Source organism: Eurosta solidaginis, chromosome 1, assembly GCF_040869045.1.
Source record: "Eurosta solidaginis isolate ZX-2024a chromosome 1, ASM4086904v1, whole genome shotgun sequence".
In the NCBI taxonomy this organism is placed as follows: Eukaryota; Metazoa; Arthropoda; class Insecta; order Diptera; family Tephritidae; genus Eurosta; species Eurosta solidaginis.
Genome location: NC_090319.1, coordinates 73,421,517 through 73,439,680, shown reverse-complemented (window position 1 = coordinate 73,439,680; position 18,164 = coordinate 73,421,517). Strand labels below are relative to the sequence as shown.

Sequence of the window (18,164 nt, the reverse complement as noted above, 5' to 3'; positions counted from 1 at the left end):
AAATCAGTACTGTGGAAACATGCATATACAATGTATATATACATACATATGTGTTAAAATCAGAGATTACATTTAACGGTTAATCACAAAAGACAATTCAGTTACTTAAGTTTACGGACTATTTTGACATCGTTATGGAATTAACTTGAGATTAATTAGGAGCGATTCCGGAATAACTACAGGTACAGCGACTATTTTGAAATCGTTTAGCAGGCTCCCGAAAAACTCATCGACGAGATATCGGCGTGATATTAGCCGTGTTTTTTAACACGCGCGTATACGTTTCGTTTGCGCGTGTTAAAAAACGCCTATCTTCGCTTAGATAATGCTTAGGAGACCCATCTAGCGGCTGTGGTAAAACAACTAGCTACAGCAACAGGGTGTACCGAAAAGCGGAGACGCAACGCTCTGATGGCCATAGGGTATAACATATAGCTGAATCAGTTGCGATGAATTGTGGACACACATATAATACATAGAATTAGTGTACAGGGTGAAACAAAGACACATATTTCAGTTACATCTGAGTATAATGCGTATTGAAATTTAGTAGGACAAAATTTATGCGCAGCAATTTCAGAGGTGTATTTATAGTTTGTCTCTTAGCAGTCAATATAAAGTTTAAGCGTAAACGGATATACGCGTGTTAAAAAACACGGCTATTAATGATAACAGTTCTCGAAGTGTTGCCGGTATATTATCGGAGAATTAGCGACGTTTGATCGCTTTTCATCGAAAGTTCATCGATGTGTTAGTAGAAAAAATATCGCTTTGTGATCGAAAATATATCGATGTTTTGGATATCCAATCGATAATTTTTCGATAACTCATCGATACCATTTAACTTCTTGTCTTGTTTGAGGCAGCAATGAGGAGATAACCATTGCTGATTAGTAAAACTGGAACAGCACGATAAGTTATCGTGTAACTGAAGTAAATTGACATACATACATATGTACATGTCATCATCATAATCAGGCGTTTAACCGTCACGCCAGCAATCCCTGTTTTACGTTAACTGACGCCAGTTGGGAGCCTTTCCCAACTCAGTGGAGGTCTCCCCTTCCTCTGTTTTTAAACTGCGGTGTCGACTGAAATACTTTCTTGCCCAGAGCGTCTTCGTTCTTTCGCATAACATAACCCAGCCAACGAAGCCTTTGGGTTTTTATTCGCTGCACTGTCGTTACACTGTGTAAAGCTCATACAGCTCATCATTATATCTCCTCCAAGATCCATCTCATCTTCTATTGATACCTTCTATGATTCCAAGCCATACATCAGGACATATATGATGAGCGACTTGTAGAATGTGATTTTTGTTCGTCGAAGCAGGACTTTACTTTTCAATTGCCTACTAAGTCCAAAGTAGCACTTGTGATCAAGAGTTATTATCCGTTTGATTTCTATGCTGGCATTGTTTTTGCTATCTTTCCACGTTACTTCTGCCGTTCCTCAGCGTAGCCACCTTGGTACATTTCCTTGTTTTTACTTTTCATAAATGTTCTTCTAAATGTTTTGAAGTACTGCAAGCCGCTTATGTACGCAGTTGATGACAAACTTGTTATGAATATGCGCTCACCAGAGGAGAGAAAGCAAGTCCTCAATCAGATCTGAATAGGCTAGTTGAATGGTGTAAGGTAAATGTTATGACGCTAAACCTGCCGAAGTGCAAGTTCATGTGCTTCACAAGGAAATCCTACCAATCCCACGAGTATATGATTCATGATTATATTAAGCAAGCTAATAGCTTCATAGACTTAGGCGTTCTGATGGACCCTAAACTCGACTTAAAATTGCACATTGCTTGAACAGAGCTAAATAAACTTTGTCGTACGTCAAACGTCGGCCTAAAGATTTCCATGAACCATTTATTATTAAAACTCTCATTATATCCATAGTGAGGCCAATATTGGAATATGGTTCTATAATCTGGAACCCACGTTATCAGGCACACAAATTATGCGACAAATTATAATCGTTTCATAAGCAATTTCTACTTTCCGCGCTACGCCACTTACCGTTACATCCCTCTAGGATTCTTCCTCTCTACTGCAGCCGCTTAAAACTTCTACAGCTTCCTATGTTACATAATCGGGGAGAGATGCTGGGTGTGTCATTTTTTGTTAGTCTTATTAAAGGGATGGTAAATACCCCCTTTCTGCTTGGTGAAATTATATTTAATGTTCCCATGAGACCATCTAGACATATTCCATCACTTCATATAAGCACATGCGAAATTTCGAAATGCACGAACTTGTCGTTGTCTATGTACTGATTTCAATACGCTCTGTGAAATATTTTCACCTGCGACTCGTATTCGTAGTTAAAAAATACGCAATTAAATACGCAATGAATTGGGTTGGTGGCTTTGAATCACGTCCTTTCCAACCTCCCACGATAATTTCCAGCACAAAAGATTTTGGCGGTTGGCTTGGAACCACCTCCTTTCCAACCTCCAGAAAATGCAACCCTAATTATTTTGTGATAAACAAACATCAACTAGCTGCTCGAAATCACGTCCATTTCGACAGCATAATTATTAATAATCAGTTGCAATTGTCCGGTATCACAGTACATTCCGACAACTTATAATATTATTTATATTCTTTAGTATACATTTTGATCTCTTTGTACATCCTATTTTTAATCACATTTGGTTTGATTAATTGTTAAATTTGTAAGCTTATAAATAAATAAATAAATACTATTTCGGAAATGGACGAAATCCTTCATAGCCTCGAACTTATATCCGTCAACAGTGACGTGGCTATCTAGGCCCGAATGCGCCGACTCTTTCTTTGCCGATAGCAAGTACTTCGCCTTGTCCTCATTTATTGCACGATCCACTTTTCATACTCAGCTGAGCAGAGCTTACAGAGTATATTAACTTTGTTCGCATAACGATAATCCGTAACGGCATAAACTAAGCGAGATAGATATAGACTTCTATATATTAAAATGATCTGGGTGAAAAAAGAAATTCATTTAGCCATGTCCGTCCGTCCGTCCGTCTCTAAACACGATAACTTGAGTATATTTTAAGGTATCTTGATGAAATTTGGTATGTAGTTTCCTGGGCGCTCATCTCAGATCGTTATTTAAAATGAACGAAATCGGGCTACAACCACGCCCACTTTTTCGATATCGAAAATTTCGAAAAACCGAAAAGTGCGATAAATCATTACCAAAGACGGATAAAGCGATGAAAATTGGTAGGCACGTTACTCCTATTACTATATGTGTGCTAAATAAAAATTAGCGAAATCGGATGACGAACACGTCCACTTTTAAAAATTTTTTTTTTTAAAGTAAAATTTTAACAAATAATTTAATATCTTTACAGTATAAAAGTAAATTATGTCAACATTCGCCTCCAGTAATGATATGGTGCAACAAAATACAAAGGTAAAAGAAAATTTCAAAATGGGCGTAACTCCGCCCTTTTTCATTTAATTCGTCTAGAATACTTTTAATGCCTAAGTTGAACAAAAATTTACCAATCCTTGTGAAATTTGGTAGGGAAAATGGGCGAAAACGGTTGAAGCCACGTCCAGTTTTTATACACAGTCGACCGTCTGTCCTTCCGCTCGGCCGTTAACACGATAACTTGAGCAAAAAACGATATGTCTTAACTAAACTTAGTTCACGTACTTATCTGAAGTCACTTTATCTTGGTATAAAATATGGCCGAAATCCGACTATGACCACGCCTACTTTTCCGATATCGAAAATTACGAAAAATGAAAAAAATGCCATAATTCTGTACCAAATATGAAAAAAGAGATGAAACATGGTAATTGGATTGGTTTATTTACGCAAAATATAACTTTAGAAAAAACTTTGTAAAATAGGTGTGACACCTACCATATTAAGTAAAAGAAAATGAAAAAGTTCTGCAGGGCGAAATCAAAAGCTCTTGGAATCTTGGCAGGAATACTGTTCGTGGTATGACATATATAAATAAATCAGCGGTACCCGACAGAAGATCTTCTGGGTCACCCTGGTCTACATTTTGGTCGATATCTCGAAAACGCCTTCACATATACAACTAAGGGCTACTCCCTTTTAAAACCCTCATTAATACTTTTAATTTGATACCCATATCGTACAAACACATTCTAGAGTCACCCCTGGTCCACCCTTATTGCGATATCTCGAAAAGGCGTCCACCTATAGAACTAAGGCCCACTACGTTTTAAATAATCATTAACACCTTTCATTTGATACACATGTCATACAAACACATTCCAGGGTTACCTTAGGTTCATTTTGCTAAATGGTGATTTTCCCTTATTTTGTCTCCAAAGCTCTCAGCTGAGTATGTAATGTTCGGTTACACCCGAACTTATCCTTCCTCACTTTTTTCTTTTCTTTTTTTATTTAAACCAGAGAAGGCAGAACTCACAGAGCATTTGTTCAGGCCTATAAAAGCAATATCATCAGCATACGCCAGTAATGTACGCTCTGGCTCGGAGAGGTCCTTCCCAATCATTAGGTAGCGGATGGTGTTGTTCAACGTCATTTCACAGAGCCTTATTAACTTTGCAGGGAACTTAAATTCTTCTTTTCGCACTGTCCAAGGCTACTTTCAAGTCGACGAAAAGATCTTGACTCCACAGTTATAAAGCAACCTTCAAAGAACTATTCAGTATTGCCTAATATTTATACATGTACTGAACAGAGAGTGTACCAAATATTCTAAGGCACCATCCTTCCAAGAGATAGGTATCCAGATTCATAAGAAAGACGCGTTGAATTACCTTGGCTTACTTTGTAACACTTATCTCTTAAACTACTAGGTACAAGTTCATTTATTAGGTATATACTAACTTACATACATATGTACATATATTTATATGTATACATATAAACATCTCACTTCGTTAGCCACATAGTAGAAACTTAACTGAATATACCTACAAAGATATGTAGATATGTTGTTAAAAAAAAAAATAAAAAATATTCAGCCTCTACAAAACGATGAACAAATAGCCAGGTCAAAATGAACAAACAATTAAGCAAAACAAAAAGAATGAGGGCTGATTATGTATAACAAGCAAACAACGAAGAACAAAAAAGATTATACATACAAATGTATAACAATAACAGTGATCATAATAATGAGAATGAGTTAAAAGCAAAATAAACAATTGACAAAAAAAACCAAAAGTATTCAATTGGAACGAAGCAGAAAGAATGCAACAATTTCAATGTAATGAGTAAAAAAAATTTTTTAAATGCTTCTCTGACGTCCGATGTCTGACACATTAACAGGGTTTCACTTTCCCAACCTTCTCTGGCTCACGAACTAGCCGGTTTAGTGATCTAAACGACTTTCAAATCTATAAGCAAAAGTAAACGCTCGCTTATGAGAGGGCAGAGAGAGAATAAGTTGAACAGAGCCGGCACTGTATGAGGAGAGTTTTATAACCAAGAGTCAAATAATCCAAACCACCACTAGTTTTATAATCAGCCACCGATAAAAAATTGTTGTAGTATGTTCAGTATGTTTCTTTGTTTACCCGTTTTTTTCTAATTTATACCCAGTAGCGTCAACAAATTGCTTGTAGTCCTAACCGTTTCTGCTAATAAAAAGTATCCAAGTATGTTGCTATAGATTAGTATGATTGTGTTGATTTGCTTACCTCACTTGGACTTGAAAATCAGCTGGAATCAATATTATTATTATTATTATTGCTATTATTATTATTATAATCATTATTATTATTATTATTATATTATTATTATTATAGGGCCTTAATGCTTTTCAGCCTTTATTAAGAACTATTATGCGTGACCTTTCAGCTTTTTCGGTCTTATTTTCGATTAAGAGTCACGCCACCTAGATCGAGAGTCTCTGCATTGCCAAAGCGACGCATTCGCGGATAATGTGAAACGGTGTCTCATCCTTTAGCTAACAGCGACAGATTTGGGTATCGGATAGATTTAATTTACTTAGGTGATATCGTAGACTATTGCGTCCCGCATAGTACCCACTGAGAGCTTGTAAGTCCTCTATGCTTAAATAATAAGTTAAGCTGATTCTGTCGTCTTCGAAAGTATAAACAATTTGGCCTGCCTTTGCCTTGAGCACTAAATCCTATGTTGGCCGAACAATAACTAGCTTTGCAGTTTTTTAAGACTGCAAAGCACTCATGGCTGTTTGGCCTTCTGACATAAAGAGGATACTCCTCGAAGATAAGCCTTTCAGTAAACATTTTCTACCGCAAACCTTTATCGCATGAATTTCTGCCTAAAAAAAGTGGCGTAGTATAACATTGGTATCGATTTATTCGAAGTTCGACCAAAAGATACCAGTTTCTGTTTTTCCGTCATCAAGTTTTGATCCATCCGTGGACCAGACCTTTGAGCCATGCTCATTATATGCATTCCCTGTTTCTGTAAACAATGGACACCTTAAAATTCCGTAAGATGAGCGTAGCGGCCATTGCAACACGTAATTGATTTATAGGATTTTCTATAAATTTTCTTATTACTTTCATATGCCCTGCCATGTTTCCGCTCTTTAGTTCAGATACATATTGTGACGAATATTAGCAACACCAAGGGATACTATCATCTCTAAGCCAATACTAAGCAGTGACTTGTATGCACATCAACAAACTAATCATTATGTCTATACATAAGTATGTCCATACAAGCAGCAGAGAGCAATGCACAAACACATGCATATATCTGAGATACTCCCAAAAGTAGGCAATCATCTGTGGAAGTATCACTCATATATACATGCGCATGGGCTATGCGAGAAGCTTTAATAATCGTGCATCTGTAGTTATAGCTGAGAAATGTATAGCTGGTAAACGAGTAGTAAATTCTAGAAATAGAAATGCCTAGAAATATGCCAACGAGGAAACCAAAAAGTATAAAAGCAGCACCAGCTGAGGCACGACGATATAGTGTGATTTAAGCATGCCATCTTTCGAGAAGTAGAAGTGCTTGTGAAGTACTTTAATAAAGGCCATTTTGCATTATTGAATAGTGGAGTTAGTTATTCAACAGCTTACTTATTCGAACGTTAGCAGAAGGTTGCAAATAAGTCGAATTGCACTAAATTCGTTACAATATTTAGGTCCTAGTGCAGCAAGTTTTGCATCTTTCTCTATTAGGAAAGATACTAGGTGCAGTTTGCTTGATTTTGTTATTGCTGTTCTTTGTGTGATATTCGGCCACTAAACTAAGGAAGTTGACTAGGGCTTCACAACAGCATTAAATATCCGGTATAATATTTGGAAGATGGTCCCCATGCTTTGCCAGTTTGAGTCGAGTGCAGGCAAAGAAAGCTCTTGTTGCTGTGTTGAATGTAGCATCTGAATGAGCATTCCACGGTGTTTTCTAGGTACATATTTTGCTTCCATTGAAAATCGGATTTTGATGCTACCCAGGAATGATTCTGGCATGGTTAGGTTCCTTCTCCGGATAAAAGGCACTAGGACAGTTTTTTCAGGATTGGTAGAAAGTGATAGCAATTTGTTTTGTATTGTTTTCCTGTGACATTGTCTCTCTCTCTGCTCCAGATAAGTTTTTTTCCCTTAACCATGAATAGCACCTACCGAATGATTGTTTGTTTGTTATAGAAAGCCATAGAGATATCAATAACAGCGCAGAGTGGTAGCTATAAGGCCATAACTTGAACCAAAAAGCATCGCAGGATGAATAAGCCGGTAAGTTGAAATAGTTCTCATTTAAAGGAAATGCTCACCGGAAGAGTCTTTTTGAGAAGGCTAAAAATTTAAGAAAGGAGCTCCGCAGGATGAATTAGCGGTTTAATTTAAAGAGAACTAGTCTTTTATACGATTTCTCGCGGTACGTGCCATATTGTCGTAGCTTCAATTAACCTTATGGCCATTTGCAGTGACCATAAGTTCAATTTACGTTATGACCATATACCTCGTGTCACCCCTCCTCCACTCACTCGGCTCATCTAGCTCCGCTATCTTCATGGTTTATAAAATAAAGCCATTTAAAGTTGTTATAAGGTCAATTGTTATAATAGACACCCCTCCTGGACTCAATTAGTCTTATATAATCCCACTGTATTCATGGCTTAGCAAACTCTGCTCATTTTCTCTGTATATAACCCTCTCTGTCACTATTGGGTATATAATAACCAGTTCCCGGTACTCACAATCAACTCAACTTTTCTTCCCCTTTATTTATTTTTTATAGCTCAACTCTCTCTATCTCCCTCTCGCGGTAGCACAATTTAATCAAAGCTTGATCTTATCTTTTCCACTTTAACTATTTGGTATGCATTTTACGTTTGTTGTTTTTACATGCCCGTCGTCTTCCATGCCTTGTGTGCTCAACCGGCTGTTAACAACTGACAAATGGAACACACTGTTTGCCCAATCATATGGGCACATACCGCAAAAGCACCCAACGGGCATTTATATTCGTCGTACATGATTCAACTGTTTATGGTACATGAAACAACAAACATATATACATAGGAGAATAAATGCCCATGCTCTCTATCAAAAAGGAAGTAGACTCCTCACGCCCCTCAACATTCCTACATACTCGTTTTGTTATTAATCATTCAATTGAAGCCGGTGCCTAAGGTGAAGTTCAACGCACTACAAAAGAACGGTTGGACTACATTACATTGTGGGCATATTTGGATTTGTTGAATAGAGTAGTTGAGAAGAGCAGAGGGGCGCATGTGAAGTCAATAAATGGAAGTGTGCTTACAATCACTTTTCTACTTTACACCATCTCAAAAAAGCAGCATTTTCAGTCTGCGTAATTTAAGGAAGTGAAAGGCTTGAACTAATGTGGGCTTTGGTGTTTCGGATTTCGTTTGAGCGTTGGCTGGTAATTTTGTTATATTCTACATTGGCAGAAAATAGGTTCTGTTGGATACATTTGTCACTTTGACGCCATGCTAATCGAAGCAATTATGGAAGGAAGGGCTGATACCAAAGTCGTCGTCATTACTTGGCTTAACCAAATTTGGCTAGAATGTTGCAAGTTACACTAGTCATCCCTGCATCGTGCTAACTCCTGCTAAATGGCTGAGCATATCCCTATGCCTAGTCTGCCATTGCTATCAGCAGTAAATCTGAACAGGTAGGATAAGGTATTTAGGGAGAATAATTTTTTATCGTCGACGGGGCCTTACTTTTGAGTTGCCTACTCGTCCAAATTAGCCTTTAGATTTCGAGGCTGGCATTTGTTTTGCTGTGAATTCTGGTGAAGTCCTTGGCTGCAAAGGCGTGAATGTTTTTATTCTTTCTTCAACAAAGGGGATGTGAGAATTGAGTCTGTAGTCTTTGGCGTTTTCGTTTTGCCACCCCGGTTTGGATAGAAATATTTCTTTCAGGTTTAAAAAGCTTAAGACTTAGTAAAACTTTTATGTAAATGAGAAATAAGGCTGCAGGTAGGTTACGTTGAACAGGCCGGTCCGTAGGACATCACAAAAATTGAATATGTCCATAGTGCAACCAGAAGTGTATTCGAAGATCAAACAGAAAACCACCTCAAGAACCATGACCTATGACGTAACTACGTACTCTTGCAAAGTATTAGACGTTTTTTAGGGCTCACCCGGCTAGCTTTTCTAGACCTAAAGATTTGAATTCCTATGATTTTTGATACCCTGCAGCTCTACTTTTGCTTTTACACCTGTCCTGTTTGGTTGATCATGTGCGCCTATTATCTCCTTTCCCAGTTCATCCGCCTTTTCTTTACCATCTATGCCTATATGTCCAGCACACTATAACGTTTGTAAGACTCCCGTGGCTTTAATTTTTCCAAGTGTTTAATTGCACTTCTTGCTATTGTGCTATGCGAGATTATCGCCTCAATGACCGCCACGTTGTAAATACAAAAGTTTAGGCGACTGCAGTTTTCTTCCGCTATCTCTGCTGCATTCGTCACTGCTTCCGATTCCGCCTGAAAGACACTTTAGTGATCTGACAGCTTGTGCGATCTCTTCTTACCGGATAGGCACAGTATTCCATAGACTATACCAGTTCCATTAGCCTGGTTCCTAGGTATATACCGACATTTCCGCGCCCTTGGCTCCCTCTTCTATCCCTATTGAGGCTCCAAAGTCTCAGAGCACAACCTGCACACTTTTTAGAGAAGAACGCCTTCAATAACGCCTCTCTTGACGGTTAGAAAAGTTGGCTGACGGTGTGTGTCCGCCCAATGGAGGTTTCACTATCCTATTACGGTTTCAGGCTTGTACGTATTTTTCATTCAATGTCCCACTTTCCACACGTTTCACTTGGCAAGCAACTCAAGCACTCGAACGAAGAAAAGCCGCTAATTTTAGTGATCTTAAGAGAGTTCGAGAGAGAGAGAATAGGGCTTGATTAAAAGTCGATTAAGGTCACACATACATTCACTATATTCGAAATTTAAATCAGCATAAGAATTGGGAATAGTATGAGTTTCATCTATGGTATGAGTATCAAATGGAGGAGAGCGAACTTTATTTAAGAGGGAGAGAATAAAATTAGTAAATTGAAGAATATGATTAAATTGAATTGTATACTGATGGTTTGCATTAAAAAAAGTAAACATAAAAATTAAGTTTGGGTTTTGTACAAGCTATGCATGTGTTCATATGTACGTATGTTTATTTATATTATATATGTGCCCATAAATATGTGTATAAGCCGGTTTTCGTTTATTTTAATGAATGAATTGATCAAGTGGCGCGTGTGTAAACAAAAATAATTATTAAGAAAATAAAAATAAATGTAAATGCGAGTGTAAAGAAACAAACCAAGGCATAAAGAAGAAAGTGTTATAATAAAAATGTACTTGTAATATATAATAATATATAAAAATACCTTCGTCTATAAATAGAAAAGATAGATTAAAACTCGTTTTATTTTAATCAACATTTTAAATACATGTACAAACATACATACATTACTTGATGCGTCAATATTCACATAAATATGTCTCTAACTTGGGTCTTCAAAAATTGAAAGTTACTGCTCTTTTGCATACACACGTAATGAGAGCACAATTGTGCAGGGTCTATACCAGTGGTACACGCGAGAGCTTCGAAAAACTATTTGGCGTTCAACTACAAGCTGTGTGCGCGCAGCAAAACCGATGCAGTAAAGCAAGCAGAAGTTCAGTTTTAGCTTTTAGTGTTGGAAAACTATCGATAGTTTGCGATAATTTTGAATTGACTATCGATAGTTTTTATTTTAGCTTAGCTGTACTGAATCACTAGTCTGCAGTATCTAAGGAAAAGCAAAGAAATTTCGTTAGGAACAAAAAAGACATTCGGTATGCTGATGTAATACTAAGCGTTGCTTTTAGGTTTTCTGGAGGCAATCAGAACCGAAGCGACGAAGTTGAGAACCGGCCAGCCAACACCCTAGTGAAACAATGGATGCTTCTTTGAGCCACATAGGCTGCGTTAGGCTGTGTTTGCGGTATACGCATATTAGTATGCATGTGACAGTGATAGCAGATGTAGGAAATACGGGTTGGAGGAGGAAACGATCGAGTACGTTTTGTGCTCATGCCCCCAGCTCGCCTAGCTAAGACTTGGCTTTTAGTTGTGATACTACTGTCGGATCTAGAAGCAGTAAGTGGCATATGCCCTATGAAGTTTCTAGTATTTACAAAGAGCACGAAGTTATTTTATAACATAGGCCCTGCTTTTTGACAGGGTTTTTCAGTTTGGTCGTTAAACAAACTTCTGGTAACACTACGTGCTCATTCAGTTTATGTGAAATCTTCACAGAACGGCCAGTTTAACCTTACCTAAATCTATATAATATGTTCTTCTGTCCAGATAAACAACAAAAATCTTGTTTTGTGTAACTATCGATTGCGGCGATTATGCCGGACTATAGATACTACTTGGCGGCCACCGTGGTGTGATGGTAGCGTGCTCCGCCTACCACACCGTATGCCCTGGATTCACACCCCAGGCAAAGTAACATCAAAATTTTAGAAATAAGGATTTTCAATTAGAAGAAAATTTTTCTAAGCGGAGTCGCCCCTCGGCAGTGTTTGGCAAGCGATCCGGGTGTATTTCTGCCATGAAAAGCTCTCAGTAAAAACTCATCTGCCTTGCAAATGCCGTTTGGAGTCGGCATAAAACATGTAGGTCCCGTCCGGCCAATTTGTAGGGAAAATCAAGAGGGGCACGACGCAAATTGGAAGAGAAGCTCGGCCTTAGATCACTTCGGAAGTTATCGCGCCTTACATTTATTTTATAGATACTACAGATAGGGTTTGCCAACACCATAAGCTAATATTTCAAGCACTTATGAGTAACTTTTATGCTCTAACATTCTTCATGCAAACACATACCTACTTCTACAAAAAAGGTGCGTTCATATTCGAAGCTCTCCCGGCATTGTGCACCAGATAAAATGCTTATCAGTGATAATTTAATTTGTTCTATCAACTCGCACCTTTTGCAGCTAATTCCAGTTTGCCGCTCAATATACGACTGTAAACTAGAAATGTTTTGTTGTTTATTGCGTGTTTTACTAAAAACTAGAAAGTATACATAAATAATATAAACAGAAGCAAATAACAAAAAACAAAATAAAAAAGTGCTTTGAATAAATTTTTTTTAAAGTGCAAAAAAGTAACAAAAAAAATCTCAACACTATGTTTATCAGCATTTTATTTCTCTAAACGAATTTGCTGTACCGAAAGATTTCGAATTATTAAAATAACAACAACGAAAACGACATGGATCCGGCGATTTTAATAGGTAAGTTGGGAATATCATTCTAAACATAAAATTAGCTTAAAAGGAAATATTTTTATACTCAGCGTGCTTTACACACAGAGTATATTAATTTTGATTGGATAACGTTGGTTGTACAGGTACAGAGGAATCGAGATAGATATAGACTTCCATATATCAAAATCATCAGTATCGAAAAAAAATTTGATTGAGCCATGTCCGGCCGTCCGTCTGTCCGTCCGTCCGTTAACACAATAACTTGAGTAAATTTTGAGGTATCTTGATGAAATTTGGTACGTAGGTTCCTCGGCACTCATCTCAAATCGCTATTTAAAATGAACGAGATCGGACTAAAACCACGCCCACTTTTTCGATATCGAAAATTTCGAAAAACAGATGAAGTGCGATAATTCATTACCAAAGACGGATAAAGCGATGAAACTTGGTAGATGGGTTGACGTTATGACGCAGAATAGAAAATTAGTAAAATTGTGGACAATGGGCGTGGCACCGCCCACTTTTAAAAGAAGGTAATTTAAAATTTTTGCAAGCTGTAATTTGGCAGTCGTTGAAGATATCATGATAAAATTTGGCAGCAACGTTACTCCTATTACTATATGTGTGCTAAATAAAAATTAGCAAAATCGGAGAACGACCACGCCCACTTTTAAAAAATTTTTTTTTAAAGTCAAATTTTAACAAAAAATTTAATATCTTTACAGTATATAAGTAAATTATGTCAACATTCAACTCCAGTAATGATATGGTGTAACAAAATACAAAAATAAAATAAAATTTCAAAGTGGGCATGGCTCCGCCCGTTTTCATTTAATTTGTCTAGAATACTTTTAATGCCATAAGTAGAACAAAAATTTACCAATCCTTATGAAATTTGGTAGGGGCATAGATTATATGACGATAACTGTTTTCTGTGAAAATGGGCGAAACCGGTTGAAGTCGACCGTCTGTCCTTCGCTTGATCGCATTCAAAACCAAATTCCTGGCGAAGTAACGAAATATAAATCGACCGACACAGTTACAGATGAGGATCAAATTGTGGATTATCCAATTGAATTTCTAAACTCTTTAGAACCACCTGGAATGCCGGCGCATATATTAACTTTGAAAATTGGCTCACCAATCAAGCTTCTTCGGAATTTAGATCCACCAAAATTGTGCAATGGAACCAGACTTTGCGTTAAGAAATTAATGCCGAATGTAATGGAAGCAACACTCATCAGCGGTAAAAGCAAAGGTTAAGATGTGCTCATACCACGGATCCCAATGATTCCACATTTTCCATTCAATTTTGAGCGCTTACAGTTTCCTGTACGCCTTGCTTTTGCAATTGCAATCAACAAAGCACAAGAACAATCGCTTACTGTTTTAGTATTAAATTTAGAGAGTCCGTGCTTTTCCCATGGCCAGCTGTATGTTGCTTGCTCTAGAGTTGGAACGCCAAAAAAATTGTTTATCTTTGCACCGAACGTAAAAACCAAAAATATTGTGTACCCACATTCATTACAATAAGATACAATAATAAAATGTTTTAACAGAAATTGTCACCAAATATGCGTACAAAATTCAATTAAATTCACAGAACAATAAACTAAATTGTCAACAAACGAAACAGAAAAAATAATGCAACATTAATTCGATCTCGGGCGTTACAACGTACGCCGGGTATAGCTAGTAAATTAATAAAATTAAAAATTATACAAATTAAAAAAGAATAAAATAAAATGAAATAAAATAAAGCAAAATAAAATTAAAAATAGCGGGTTAAAATCGAATTAGGCTTTGAGCTCGATTTGAATCGGCGATCTTACTTTGGCAGTTGTCTGAATTTTGAAATGAAATGAAATAAAATAAAATAAAACAAAATAAAATAAAATAATATAAAATAATATTAAATAAATTAGTTATTGTATTATTGTTGTGATCGTCGATCAAAATGACTTCAAAAATATAAATGATAAAGTGTATTTAAAATCTTTTTAATCCTAAGTCTACCATGAACTGCATTGCCTCTACTTTAAACCGCATTTTTTATCCATTACTAACAAACTCATTTAAAAGTTGTTCAAGGCTAAAAATATTGGACACTTTAACGCCGTGCATAAGATAATGAAAATACATATGTTACTATGTACGTATGTATGTTGTTATAGCCAGTTGGTCAAATATTTACGAGTTTTGCGTGGGTTTTTTCTTTGCAATTTTTAAACACCTACGAGCTCTAATGTTTACATGAAAAATATTTAAAAAAAGTCTGCATTCAGGGAGTTCCGCTTACAACTGCATTCAGGATCGTGCGCAAGGGGGGGGGGGGAGGGAGATCAACCCACCCCGCCCCCATTGACTTACAACGACTGAATTTTTTTTCATAAAAAGTGGTAGATGGAAGAGTGCATTTATTGACTGATAGCCCGTTTCTATTAATTTTTATCGCAAAACTAGTCTTGACAATAACGGATGCTTACTATGAGCTTCCATATATTCAAAATCAATGTCGAAAAAAAGTAAAAAAAAATGAAATTTCGCAAGCTCGAAAATTATTTTTTTGGGTATGCGTTGGTTGGTTGCTGTGCTGCCCGGCTATGGAGCCGGGCCCAAGTGGCCCCCTAGGCGCCATTTTGATGCAATTTCTCCTGGAACCAATTATATTTTGACTGATGTACCCTGCGTATTGTTTTAATCAAACCACTTGGTTAAAACAATAAACCTACTGATGTCCTTGATGCGGCAGTTTGACACCGCCCTTAAGTCCGGAAACTCATAGTTGCCTAGAGTTCCGGACCGAAAATTCGCGAAGGCTGGGCACTCGCAGAGGAAGTGAGTAACCGATTTCTCGGCAATCTCCTGTCTACAGCTCCTACACCTCTCATTGTAGGGGATACCCATTCTGCTCGCGTGCGGGCCAAACGGCCAGTGCCCTGTAATAGTGACCGTAATTCTGTATATTTCCTTTATAGACCTATTTAGTCGATCATCGGTTCTTTTTTGGTTGTACTCTGGCGAGATTAGTTTGGTGATTCTACAGGTGTCCGTAGAGTACCAATCACGGATTGCTATTTTCCTAAGATAAGTGAGAATATTTCTTTTAATTGATGAAAGTGGTCGATGTACCGCGACTGCTTCCGTGATGTCTAATGATGCTCCTGCCTTTGCTATTTCATCCGCTTTTTCGTTCCCGTCAATGTTCCTGTGGCCGGTTACCCAGCTGAGTGTGATAGCTGCCTGGTTAGCTGCTTCACGTAGCACCCTCTTACAGTTATCGACGGCTTTAGAGGATGTGTGCGGTAATTCTAGCGCTTTTAGCGCCGCTTGACTGTCGGAGTATATGACTACCTCACCCTCTATCTGGTTCTGCAGCAGGAAGATGCAGGCCCTCTCTATTCCTGCAGCTCTGCTTAGAAGATGCTGTGTTGGAAGGCGGATGGGGATTGCGACTTTTAGTTGGTTGGAAAAGGCACATGCGCCGACGCCGCAGTCCATTTTGGATCCGTCAGTGTAGAGTGAGGTGAGTCCCTCCCTGCCAACTTTGTCGGCCAACCAATCCATTCTAGAGGGTATATGAACCTTGTAATTTCTGTCGAAGATCAGTGTTTTTGAGAGGTTATCTGTTGTCGAATCCACATCGGCGAGTCTTGTTAGGATGTCACTGTGGCTATATCGTTTTTCTTTCAAGCATCTAGACTCCCTTAGCCTGATGGCTGTGCTGATCGCTGTATATCTGGTGTGGAGGGTCAGTGGCAGCAGGTTAAGTATAACATTTAGTGCGTCCGTCGGGCACGATCTAAGTGCACCTGTTACCCCTGCGCATGCTGCCCTTTGTATTTTGTCTAGTTTTTTAGTGTTGTATTGCTTGTTCAGGGCAGGCCACCATGCTATGGCTCCGTACGCCAAGATGGGCCTTATGGCCGCCGCGTAGAGCCACATTATGAGTTTTGGTTTTAGCCCCCAATTTCTGCTGACTATTATCTTGCACGGGTAGTATACGATATACGACTTCTCTATTCTTTTTTCGATATTGGTTTTCCAATTTAACTTGTTGTCTATTACGACGCCTAGGTACTTAACTCTAGTTGAAAGCGAGAGTTCCGTACCATCTAGTGGGGGCAGTCGAAATGTTGGTATTTTCGTTTACTGAACAGTATCAGTTCTGTTTTGCAAGCCCCCGAGACTACAATGACCACGTCGTCTGCGTATGCTATATATGCCTAACAACATTCTGGTCGAGTTCGAGTAGTATCTCGTTCAGTTGAATGACCCAGAGTAGTGGCGAGAGGATCCCGCCCTGGGGTGTACCTCTACCCACTTTGCGGGTCATTGTCACTGAGCCCATATCCGCTTGTATGGTTCTGTTTTCCAGCATTGATTGAGTCCATCCACAAATGTGGTTGTCAACTTCGGCCCTTTGCAGGGCTTTCACAATTGTGCCGGTTTCGATGTTGTTGAAGGCGCCTTCTATATCTAGGAAAGCTGCTAGTGTCAATTGTTTGTAGTGTAGTGATCTTTCCACAAAACCCGTTAGCTCATACAGGGCGGTCTCCGTACATCTTCCCTTCATGTAGGCGTATCCAGAAGCCTCTCAAGGACCTTGAGCATGAAGGATGTGAGGCTTATTGGCCTGTAGTCTTTGGCATTTTCGTGTGTGCGTCTGCCCGCTTTTGGCAGAAAGATTACTTTTATTTTTCTCCAGCTTTGTGGAATATAGGTCAGTGCGATACTCGCTCTGTATACCGTTTCCAGCCAGAGGATCATTGGATCACCTAGCTTTTGTAGCATTACCGGGATAACGCCATCCAGACCGGGCGAAACTGATCTTCTCGCTGTCTATTATCCTGTCCAGTAAGCCTTCTAAGGGCTGAGAGTCTCTGCAGAGGGATTCTTTTACTCGTGCTAGATCGCAGGGAGTCCTCTGCTGAGTTTGTCTATAGGCCTGCCTCACTTCTTACGAACGACAATCACTGTGGTGTTCTTTGGAGAGAATTTTACTCAGTCTGGAGGACTCACGAGTGTTTTCTATTGAGGAGCAGTAGGATTGCCAGGAAACAGCCTTCGCTACCCTTATAGCTTTTTTGCATGCTTTGAGCGCCTCCCTATATGGCTGACACTCCTTGGTTATGAGGCACTCATTAAATGCAATCTCTACTGTCGTTCTAGGTTAGGTTAGGTTGAGCTGGCCGGTGCATGAGGACCTCACATAGACTGAATAAGTCCGTAGTGTTACCAGAAATTTGTTTTAATGATCAAACTGAAAAACCCTATCAAAAACTGTCGTTCTAAGTTTCCTAAGGTCCCCGCTCCACTAGGGTGGGGACTTCTTTTTACGAATACTAAATGGGGTGCAATTGTTGTAAGAGATATTTATCGCGAGCTCTACATTTCCGACTGGCTCATCGAGCTTTTGCGGGCAGTTTATGTTAGGTTCGCTTATTTCTAAAGCTGGCGTAGT

General features: G+C 38.5%; 1 protein-coding gene across 13 annotated transcripts in view; it reads left to right on the top strand.

The window, feature by feature from the left end:
• Nucleotides 1-18,164, top strand: part of Dys (Dystrophin) — a 1,130,370-nt gene that overhangs the window by 24,777 nt on the left and 1,087,429 nt on the right. The window contains exons 1-3 of one of the 13 annotated variants that reach the window (XM_067758247.1): nt 4,978-5,212; nt 10,687-10,993; nt 12,429-12,727. The exons of 9 other annotated variants lie outside the window; for them this stretch is intronic. In XM_067758247.1, the coding sequence (XP_067614348.1) occupies nt 12,706-12,727 (22 nt within the window). In that variant the 5' untranslated portion in view covers nt 4,978-5,212; nt 10,687-10,993; nt 12,429-12,705. Of the gene's footprint in view, nt 1-4,977; nt 5,213-10,686; nt 10,994-12,073; nt 12,728-18,164 lie in introns of those variants that run through there. 3 more of the 13 variants (XM_067758245.1, XM_067758248.1, XM_067758250.1) reach the window with 3 other exon arrangements.